Below are 10,860 nucleotides of genomic sequence, written 5' to 3'. Positions count from 1 at the left end.
AATATTAACATCTTTATTAGGACTTTCAAAACCATAATTACAACAGAATTCACATTCAATCAGTTTATTTTTGTATAAATCATTATATTTTTAGGTTTTATAGTTGATTCTAGGCTTGATTGGAAACATAAAAACAATGCATGAATTATTCCGGTCCATGACATGTGATAGTCCAAGAGCTCCGTTATATTTTGGAAACATGGCGACGTAGCAACAGGTGGTATCGACTTCTACTGTAAACTTCGTCCGAAGAATCGCCGGACAATGCACTTGACATTTCCCAAACGCAAGGGATACTACACATGGGAGGAGTTACGATGCCTGGCCAGGGCCCTGGGTTACCAGGTGGACGTTTTCGAGCGGGTCATACCGGACTTTGCCGAGGGCGAGCCCGGCGTGAGTTTCCGACAGGTGTGCCGGTTGATGGAGTTGAACTTCTTCAACGAGGCGTTCCACCTGACGTACAATTTACACACGGCGCACTACAACTGCCAGCTCATCAAGAAATGTCTCGTCCTCCTGGACCATCGCTTCCTCAATTTTCAGGAGATCCACGAAATACGGGTGGCTTACGTGGCCTACGAGCATCACGATATGCACGGTTAGAATTCTATATATCCCTTTTGAGTTGATCCCTCTACTCTCCCTACCAAAAATACTTTTCAAAGTCGATATTCTTTAAAAGCATTCTGTTAGATAGATTCGTGTTCATCTTATAGAGATGCTTCTAAGTTTGAGTATTTGGTCTATTCGTTCTTTTCTTTCCCGCTAGTGGACTTAGTCAACATGAGGATTAAGTAACATTACTTTTCAAAAGTTTCATTCAAACGTAGCTTTGTGGTGTGTGGTACCAGCACAAGGCTTTTGTAAGGGGTTAGCGAATGAATGGGAATTTTTGTCCGGCTCTTTGGTTGTGCTCTTTTTGATTGCTTGCGCCTTATGTGAAAACTAGATATAGGGTCAGGAAAATCTAATTTGAACAGGACACAATGGTTCCACACCTGTTTTCGGCTTGAAAGGACCTTTCCTGTTTTTCAGCGTTGCTACCGTTTGGTATTGTTTCAATATAAATCTGTCACAAGAAAGTATGGCTTTATTATTGCAATGAGTATAAATTACGACTATTTTTCAGATTTATTGGTGTGATTTCTGGCCTGTGTTGCGGAGTAACCTAGTTAGCGCGCGTTGAAGAGTTGGACCCTTTGTGGTCTTTGTTTGCGAAACGTCTTTTTGTTACCGCAAGTAATTGATCGCTTGTTTGCAGACCTTTTCCAATAACGGACCCCTATTCAAACGGGTGATTGAATGGTGACAAACTGAGTATCCATTAACCTGTTTTCGCGACCCATCGCTGAACAGACAAGTTGAAATTTGTTTGGTCCGTTCCGCTCATTAAGCGTTCGTACATTGGCGATGCCAGAAACAGACTCCGTACAAGCACTGCTGTACAGGAGTATTCTAAATGTTCTTCTCTGGGCCCAAGAAGTACAATTTGCATCAATTTAGCACAGAAATGCTATACAATTTTCTCCTAAATCAATTAAGCAGTCAATTTTTAGCTGTTCATTTGGCTAATTGACGAACGAAAAAAAATTCCACTCACTTTTCAAACAAACTTCCGACACGTTTTCTTGTTACTACTAACGTTACTTTTTCCAAGACTCCAATTAGACTCTGCTTTCTTTATCAGTAAGGCGGGCGTTTGTGGCACTTTCTGCGTTGTCATTTTTGTTCGCCAGCCAAACAAAAAGAAAACCCGACAAAATAGAAAGCCCAACAAAAATGCCAAAAAAAGACGTAAAAACAGTCGCAGCCTAAACTCTGCTTCAGAAGAGTAGTTGGCACAAGATTCTCACATATTCACCATTTCGTCCTGTTATGAAAAGCATGTATACACTGCCCTGATAGCCCTGACACAGTATCCGTCTATTTCTTTCGTCGTCAATGAAACCTTCCCACGATGGCTGAAAAGCTATCCCTACCTGTCACCCACCCAATGTTTGCTTATGTGGCGGCGGATTATGAATTATAAATGGCCAACAGCCTGCCTTTTGTGTGACTCAGAAGTAGTGGGGCGCCAAGAAGTGGGCCGTGAGAAGGGTGTGTTCTCAGTCTGCTTTGTTATCAGACTTAAGTCACCGACTAGTGTAGTTGACACTTAGTTTTAGTGATATCCCACTCTGTAAAGGTTGGGATGCGACTGTTTGTTTGTATTTCTAAGTCTTTTCAGACGTGTGTCGCACTTTGTATGTATTTTTTTAGGTTTTCTTTTTGTCAAGCAGCTTGAAAAGGAAGCCTGACAAAATTAATGTAATATTCTCGAGAACAAAACTTATTTGCGAATGACATGTACGTACATATATACAATCACTTTTTAGCATATTTGTATCATGACGTATTTCTGGTGTCTATGAACTGTACAAAAATTAATTCCTGTGAGCCTCCTGAATGCATCTCAAACATATGTAAGCAACAACGTACTAATTTTTCAAGTTTAAAGAGACACTGTTTGGGAATTTGTACGTAATCTACCACAAATGTGCCTGTTCATCATTGATTCCGAAAGGCCCAGTCCTCTGAGTTTCTGAAATCATCTCCAGCAAATACCAGGTGTAAACACTATACTGACTTTTCACATTTGATTGGTTCTAATGTTTCTTTTTTCCTCCTTTACAGGAATGATAATAAACGAGAAGTCGTTGTTGCGCACCCTCAAGATGTGCGACCGCACGGTGGCACCTCTAAAACTGATGCACAGAGTTAAACACCTGAAGGAAAACTACGAGGCCAAGGGACGCATTCAGATTTACGAGTTCATGGATCTCCTCATCCTGTGCAAGATGTGGGACGACGTCAACATTAGGGACACTCGCGTTAAGGGGCCGGACAAAAACTGGAGAAAACTGTACCAGATGGATAAAGTCAAAGAAGTCTTCCATACGTACGACGAGAAGGTTTTCGAGCTCCTGAACAAGGAGTTTGAGGAAACGGAGCTGAACTACGGAGACGTGAGTTTCGGTGACAGAAAACAGTTCCGAGAAAATCCCGTCGACAAAGACAAAAACACAGAACAGTTCAAGACTCATAGCACCACGTATAAGCGGCTTCAAAAAATTATAGATAGCACCACTCAGCAAGTGATATCAGCACGGGCGCACGGGGTAGCGAACAAGAATAGGCCGGCGTCTGCTTCGCTTTTAGAAGACAATTTGTAGACTCGTCTCCCGAAAGATCCGTATCTCCTCCAGGTTTAGGAAGAAGAGCATCGGACAACAAAAGTTTTGAAAGAGGAAGCAAAAATAATCAGCACTACGATAGATCCAAGCGCATGTCGGTAGTCTCTGCGCGAAGCAGCGTGTCGCACGTGTCGGGGTCGCGCGGCCACTTGGCCAGGTCCCTTGGCAGGAAGAGCCGAGCCACCACCGCCACGTCGCGGCGGCAGTCGTCGGTAGGAAAGATCACGGAGTCGGACTGGACGCTGATCGTGCCCGTGCCGAAGTTAAAGACTCCCGACTACAAGAGACCAAAAACTGGCAGGCTGGTAACGGAGGACGACTTGGAGAGGCAAAATGACGAGTTGAAAAAGTTGCAGTATAATCTAGAAACATTAGTAAGTACTCTTATCTACTTCTGAAGTGTAACGTTAAGTGTTGATTTGAGTATAATCTATATTGGTGACATTCTCTGGGAACCCAAGAACTGATGACATGAGTGAAGCGATGGTGGGAAGGGAAATTGGCAAAAAAATAATTGTATATTCCTTTTGGAATTTAGAAGCTTGAACAAATGTAACGCTAGATAAAAAGAAAAGAAAAAGTATCGAACTCGCCCGATGTGGGGCTCGAACCCACGACCCTGGGATTAAGAGTCCCATGCTCTACCGACTGAGCTAACCGGGCTTTCGTGATTAGCAATTATCGTCATTAAAAATCCCCGTCTAATTAGCCATTCTAAACTTTTGAAAACATGTCTTTTTTAGCGAAGAGTCTGGTTCTAATGAGTGCGTATATATTCAAGTCCGTATGGAGTTCTTAGCCTCTACCAGGCTCCACAGGTCGTTGGAAAAAATAATGGAAATTGGAAAAATATAGACAGACAACATGTCAGAGGAGTTAGCTGGCGAAGGAGTATGGTTTGCGACCAGCTAACTCCGATGGCATGTTGTCTGTCTATATTTGTCAATTTCTATTATCTTTCCAGCGTCCCGTGGAGCCTGGTGAAGGCTAAGACTTCCATACGGACATCATACGGGCTTGAATATATACTAGTACGCACGTGTGAACCCACCTTTAGAATGGATGTTGTGTTTGCTACTCCCCAAAGTCTCTAAACTATTCTTCTATTTCTGTGTCATAGGAAGTGAAGACGAAGGTCCATCTCGACGAGGACATCGACATCGCGCTAGGGAAGGGTTTCCGGATACGGTCGGCGAAACGGAAGGCCGAAGCCGAGAGGAATCGTCCACCGGACCCCAAGCCTCGGCCCCCACCCCGGTCTCCCGTTCCGTCCCCGGAATCCCTCCGTAGACTCTCCAGCCCCCGACCCACCACTCCGAAAGGACATTCCAACCTGTGCGACGCGGTCAAGTTGGGAATCGCTCCCACCGCAGACGATTCGCGCAGTGAAAAATCAGGCAAGAGAGGACACAAGAAGAAGAAGAAGAAAAAGTCGAGCAAAAAGAAAGCCAAGGGACACCAGTTTTCGTTTTCGATGGGTGGCAGATCGCGTATGATGAGCGCTTGGGACGACGATGAGACAAGTACTGATACAGAAGGCGGCTCTACGTTTTCGAGCATGACAGACGATAGAATTCCAATTCAAGGAGACAAACCCTCCATCCTTAAAGACATTCTCTATGGAGTCGAAGACGACGAAATAGATGAAGATGACATCCAAGAGCAATATTCAAACGTCAGTGTACCATCGACGCCGGGCACGCCATCTGACTCTGCAGGACGCGACAGAATCGTCGTGACTCCACCAGAGTTCCCGCCAAAACCGCCTCCCCAACCCCCAACTTCTACTTCATCTGGGGTTAGAAACAAACCGCGTGAAAAGAAGGCCCACGAGCCCAAACGGAAGGCTGAACCTCCCGGTACTAAAGGTCTCGGTCAAAGACAGCTCTCCACCATCCTCGAGTCGGAGCTACAGAGGGAAGAAGACGAATTCGAAGTTGGCTCCGAGGACGGGGATGCCGAGCAGAAAGCGTGGAGAGAATGGATGAAGTACGGGCAAGCAGAGGACTATATAGAGGAGGAGGAGGAGGAAGAACAACGCCCAGATGATGAAAAGAAGGGTAGCACTAGTAGAAGAAGCAGCAGGGTTCGGTCAGTTTCGGTCGTCACAGAAGAACAGGACGACGAAGACGACTCGGACTTCTGGAAGGACATCACCAGCGAGACCGTCGCTCAGGCGGTGGTGAAAAACATCAAGATGGAGGAGGCGGCTGTTGAGCAGAAGTTTTCTCCCAGTCTGACGCGGCTGGAGAAGCTGCAGATGGAGTACCACGCGAGGACAAGACCAGCCAAGCCCACCATAGTACAGGCGCGGCGGTTGGTGGGCAGGGTGAGAGAAGAGGCGTCCAAAGGGCTGAAGAAGGCTCTACTGCGCCCTCTGTCGTAAAACGGATAGTACTGTTCAACCATATTATGATAGTAAGGTGGGTGCACATGTGCGTATGTCTTTAAGTCCGTATGAGGTCCTTATGGAAGTTTTAGCCTCTACCAGGCTCCACAGGTCGTTGGCACATATAAGCAGATAACATGCCAGGAAAGTAAGCTAGTCGCAAATCATACTCCTCGGCTAGATAACTCGTTTGTCATGTTATCTGTCTATATTTGTCCAATTTCTACTATTTTTCCATTGACCTGTGGAGCCTGGTAGAAGTTAAAACTTCCATACGGACCTCAAACGCACTTGAAAATATACGCACGTGTGGACCCACTTGTACCAAGGTCGCCAGTGACCTCCTTGACAGTAAACAAACGTTAAAGAGCAACTACACTAGCAATCGTTGAAACATGACACCTTTCTTAGTTCTGGAAACCTTCCACTTTTAGAACTTTCTAGAAAGTAGCGCAAACGATTGCTTCCCTCCCAATCGTCAGTTTTGTGCGTAATGTACTGGTATATGTGTTATGCATGGGCGACGTAATTAGAGCGCAACGCGCGTTTTTTTCTGTGAAATCTTATAATACATCAATGACGTTTTCATACTAACATATCAAACCCATCGAATAGGTTTAAAGTGCCAAAATGTATTGAAGAAGTCGGACGAACCACACTGTTATTGTGTTAAAAGTTTATCATTTGAAAAATGTGCAATATATTTTATGTCGGTAATGTCGGAAATCATATGCAGTTTGTACCCGGTGCAAGACGTTCGTTTTGAATAAAGTTTATTTATGATGCTGACGTTGTTATTCATGGGTGCATGCAGTACATTTTGTGTTCCTGTTAGAATTGTAAAAGGGAAAGATGTATCTGTAGATATTCCATCCTGAATTCAGCTAAACATCTTTTTGATTCATCAGTTTTATCATCAGTACATAAAGAAGTTTCAAAAAGGAGGGTGTCATTTCCCTAGTGACACTGATACATTAAAAGACCATATCCAGACCATGGTTGGGAGTTGGTCGTAAACATAGTCATCTGCGCACGGCCGGAAGCTTTGCCTACTAGTCCGTAAATGTCGTCTGTTCCAGCCGACTATTAATTTCGAAAAAAAAAATCAGGACAGTCATATGCATATTCTGCTTGCATCTGATGCTACTAGCTACAGAGAGGGAATTCGAACTAGAACAGGATTAGTCTGCGTAACGCAAACTCCGCTGTCCAGGGCTGTAACTGGCCCCCCGCCGGCGGATGAAGGGCGGGCTGCTATAAGCGAGATTTAATCAGGCTAGAACAGGATTGATTTCAGGCTACTCCCAATCAGGCACCAACCTTAATTTGGGATTGGTCGGTCAAATCGTGGGAAGGTCCTGAATGTGTGACGGGAGATATCGCAAAAGGCCCGCCATCAAAATGCCTCGACTATCCACGTTTACTATGAGGGATAGATACATTGGCACCAATCTATATGCATGTACTGTACGTCCTCTATATATAGCGACATGACCGCTAGTTGTCATTGACATTGATCTATGGGCAAATGAGGCTCTGAAAGTGAAACTCTCAAGTTGCACCCACTGATTGCCTTTAAACTAAATCAGGCGTACAGTTCAACCTAAGGTGGCTTGTTCATGACTTCGATATGGGATCGTTCATACTCTAGGATTTTTACTTGAAGTTTTTACAATGTGTAGGTCTTCAACAGTGCAATTATATTCATTGTCGGTCGTCGGATGATTTTGATTTCGTAGAATTTTTAAGCAGACTATGATAAAAACCAACCGCCAGTAAGGTTTAAGACAACCTAATATTATAAAACAGCTGATTCTTGTAAGATGAATGTACGATAACCTAAGAATGCCTCCAATTTGCGATCGTACGACTATCGCACGACGACGAATACCATGAGTCGGACCCTAAGCATATATTTGCAAAGCATATATTTACAAACAACGGCGTAGGACATCTCTTGTTACGACAACATCAGTCGGCCAAACGCAATACATGTACTAGTATTTGTCATAAACATATCAAATGTGACCCTTTAGCGAGCTGACTAAGCCCCCTGTACTATTTCTGGGATGTCATGTTTTCCAAAAGCGGCGATATGAGTCAGATATTCGGTTACAAGTGTGTACTGGACTGTCTGGGGCTGAAAAGAGAGAGAAGAGAGCACAAGTGCTTGCGTCGTTTCCCTTGGGATTTCTTCCTATTTTCCTGATTTATGTTATAGAAAATTGTTCGATAATGGCACAGGGTGGACGTCCAGGGAGCGCAGTGTATCTTTCCCCGGGAAATTTCACCTACGAGCCCGTGTCTCCGTCTGCCGTGCTCGGGCCTCTGTGGTCGCGGACTTTCAGCTTCGACTTCCCGAAATATCACTCTCGTCTCCTCGACCAGGCGTTCGGAGAGGGTCTTGCGTTTTCGGACTTCGGGCCGCCGACTTCGCCGGGCGGGTACGCCCTACCCCGCCGCCGCCTCAAGTCGGATAAGGAAGGGTTCTCCGAGGTAAAAGTGGAGGATGGAAAGTTCGTCGCCCGCTTGGACGTTTCCGCGTTCTCATCCGGGGACCTGACCGTGAAAACCATCGACAACAAGGTCCACGTCCACGGGAAGCACGAAGAGACCCAAGACCAGCACGGACTCGTCTCTCGGGAGTTCAACCGTCAGTACCTGCTTCCGGAGGGGGTGGATCCGCTCACCGTAACATCCAACCTGTCCGAAGACGGTGTTCTGACGGTGGAGGCCCCCCTCCCGAAACCCGTGGAGGACAAACCGCGGGGCCGGGTAGTTTCCGTGCTGACAACACAGGTGGGACCGGCGACGCAGAAGGTGGAAGAGAAACAAGAACACTGGAAGACAGAGTATGAAGACGTGGACTCTGCCATGGGATTCATGTGAACAATAGCTATCAATATTGCCCGTTTTCTAATCCTTATTTGGATTCATTTGAACAGTAGTACCCATCAATATTACCATTTTTGTCCAATTCATGAATTAGATATCAATATTATCCCGTATTTTTAAAAAACTTTATTCGTTCTCACGGTCATATTATCTCATATGTCTTCTAGTTGTAGCGATTTTCTTAAACCTAATTAGTTTAAACCTAGGTCATCAATTTGTGCTACACACAGTGATATTCCTGAAGTGAGCTCAGAGACTCGTTTTCTAGTTTGCGTTTGTTCGAAAATTCTGATCTTCGGGAAGTGTAATGTTAGCAGTTGGCCATTTAATGCCATCACGTTATGAGCTATGGTTCAAAAGGCTCTATTTGTACATATGCGATACACTATGTTTATGTTGGTATGCGTAGCATCTGACTTCATGTCACACTAATGTAGAAGGTACCCTGCATTGTGGAGTCGTTGGAAGCTAAAAGTTCATATAAGGAAGCCGACAAAGTCAGGTTCATATCAAGGCTTACGTCATGAAATTTGGGTAGGGACTTAAGCAAAGTGATGCAAGAACATATACATGTTGTAACATAGTCTAGAATAGAAATGAATGCTATGTTGTGGGCCTTTTTCAAATAAAAATACTCCAAATAAAAAAAGCTGCATCTGCTTGGGCCGTCTCACATGTGGCAGTTCCTGCACCTGTGGGACTATGAGAATCAGTAGACAAGAGGGTGGAGAAGAAAGTGCACACTTCCTACACCTTAAAAAGTCATGTGAAGGCCAGGCAAACAGGTCGCCGAACCCAGCTCAGCAAGTGACTGTTCATCTGTCAAAAAATCGACAGGAGAATCCAATGTAAAATACAGTGTATATGCTCTAAGCAGAGGTTTTGATTGGGGGATAGTAAAAGTGGTTGGCATTTCTTATGGCAGCCTGCCTTAGGGAAGCAGCTGTAAGAAATGTCAGCCAATATCTTCCCCAAACAAAAAAAATCTGCTTGGAAAATATGTACAATATATACCCGAACACGGCTCTATTTATGTACTGTAAATGCAGAAAAGTTTGCGGTAGTTTTATGTTCGTGGTTTTTGCGGTGGCCACTTCACTGCTAACTTAAAACCACCGCTAACATTTTTCCATTATATTTATACGATGTGACTACAGTCTATGGCGCTACCGCAAACCACAGCACTCCATTTTCCCACTACCGCGAAAGCAAATCCCCGCAAACTTAAATGCATTTACAAATGCACAGTAACAATATAAATCAAAAGAACAACAAGACAAGTATATGAACTTTGTACTTGTATGTTGTGGTTTATTGACATACATGTAGTTTGACTCTGGCACATGACAGCTTCCATGGCAGTGACATAAACTCTACAACATGCCAACTCCTGAGGCATGGGGTTTAAAAAAAAAAAGAATAAAAAATTAATCCTGAAGCAAAGTTGGACTGTCACTTCCAACATGAAAGTTGAACCATATTTTCCACTGTCCAACTCGAGCCTGACTAAAATCACGCTCCTAGCCGTCGGTCTAACACTTGCCACCACCTAGGAGGGGGGGTCATTACCCCCAGCGAGCGAGAGATTGTGTAAACACAGGTTATGTCCAACTCCAGTCTTTGTCAAAGAAAGAGTTATCCAAAGCCTCTGTGATGTCATGTTTTGCAACTGGAACACGTAAGCTCTATAAGCAGTGGATTATAAATCACAGTCTGTGGCACACCCCATCTCTGTTATACTCCCGCCACATGTAGCGAAAACCGATCGGACGACGAGTCTGCGAGCTCTAAATTACGAGGAGGCATGACCCTGACGCGAAGGGGGGAACTCTGCCATTTCTTCGTCGGCATCAGGGCCATGCCTCCTCGTAATTTAGAGCTCGCAGACTCGTCGTCCAATCGATTTTCGCTACATGTGACAGGGGTATTTAGGGATGGATGTAAGGCCTTGAGAAAAATAGCTTTGTATACCCCTCTTGCTGAAAACATTTGGTGCTATGTCAAGTACTTGCTTTGTCCAACGTAACTGGAGCTGGATAGTTGAAAACTTGGGTACAGTACTTCCAATATTTTAGTTAGAAAATGAAAGTTCAACATTGCTTCAGAACGGTTTCTACCAACAGATTAATTCTTGAGCTAATAAAAACTGAAAAACGAATCACAGATGTGCCATTGCATACTGCGAGCGCACAATACAGTAAACAATGCTTTTAAAGGATGAAATTATGTAGTATGTACCCATAAATTTGCTAGCAAATAGTCTTTTCCTAACATCAACATATGCCACTTTCCTCTTTTCTTGGTCCTGAGTACCATTTTGATAACACTATTAGCCTGGTC

The 10,860-nt window shown here is 44.3% G+C and overlaps 2 protein-coding genes and 1 non-coding gene across 3 annotated transcripts; 2 read left to right on the top strand and 1 right to left on the bottom strand.

Annotated features, from left to right (window-relative positions):
* The first annotated feature begins 179 nt into the window (after positions 1–179).
* Positions 180–5,964, top strand: LOC118425533. Its single transcript, XM_035834439.1, is given in 4 exon segments — positions 180–601; positions 2,677–3,212; positions 3,215–3,610; positions 4,357–5,964. Coding segments are annotated over 4 exon segments (2,535 nt in total). The 5' UTR covers positions 180–264; the 3' UTR covers positions 5,623–5,964.
* Positions 3,827–3,899, bottom strand: Trnak-cuu. The gene has a single exon. It is a non-coding gene; the product is annotated as a tRNA-Lys (tRNA).
* A 1,811-nt stretch (positions 5,965–7,775) lies between the features above and the next one.
* LOC118425532 (alpha-crystallin B chain-like) lies at positions 7,776–8,632 on the top strand. The gene has a single exon (XM_035834438.1). It carries the CDS (start codon positions 7,861–7,863, stop codon positions 8,512–8,514), a length of 654 nt encoding a protein of 217 aa, XP_035690331.1. The 5' UTR covers positions 7,776–7,860; the 3' UTR covers positions 8,515–8,632.
* Positions 8,633–10,860: the final 2,228 nt, after the last annotated feature.

The sequence above is a fragment of the Branchiostoma floridae genome, chromosome 11 (genome assembly GCF_000003815.2).
Source record: "Branchiostoma floridae strain S238N-H82 chromosome 11, Bfl_VNyyK, whole genome shotgun sequence".
In the NCBI taxonomy this organism is placed as follows: Eukaryota; Metazoa; Chordata; class Leptocardii; order Amphioxiformes; family Branchiostomatidae; genus Branchiostoma; species Branchiostoma floridae.
The sequence above is the reverse complement of the archived record's forward strand: the minus strand, read 5'-3'. Positions and strand labels throughout refer to the sequence as shown.

What these genes read in the sequence shown, in the direction of transcription:
- LOC118425532 (XM_035834438.1), top strand. Translation starts at nt 7,861, where the DNA reads ATGGCACAGGGTGGACGTCCAGGGAGCGCAGTGTATCTTTCCCCGGGA.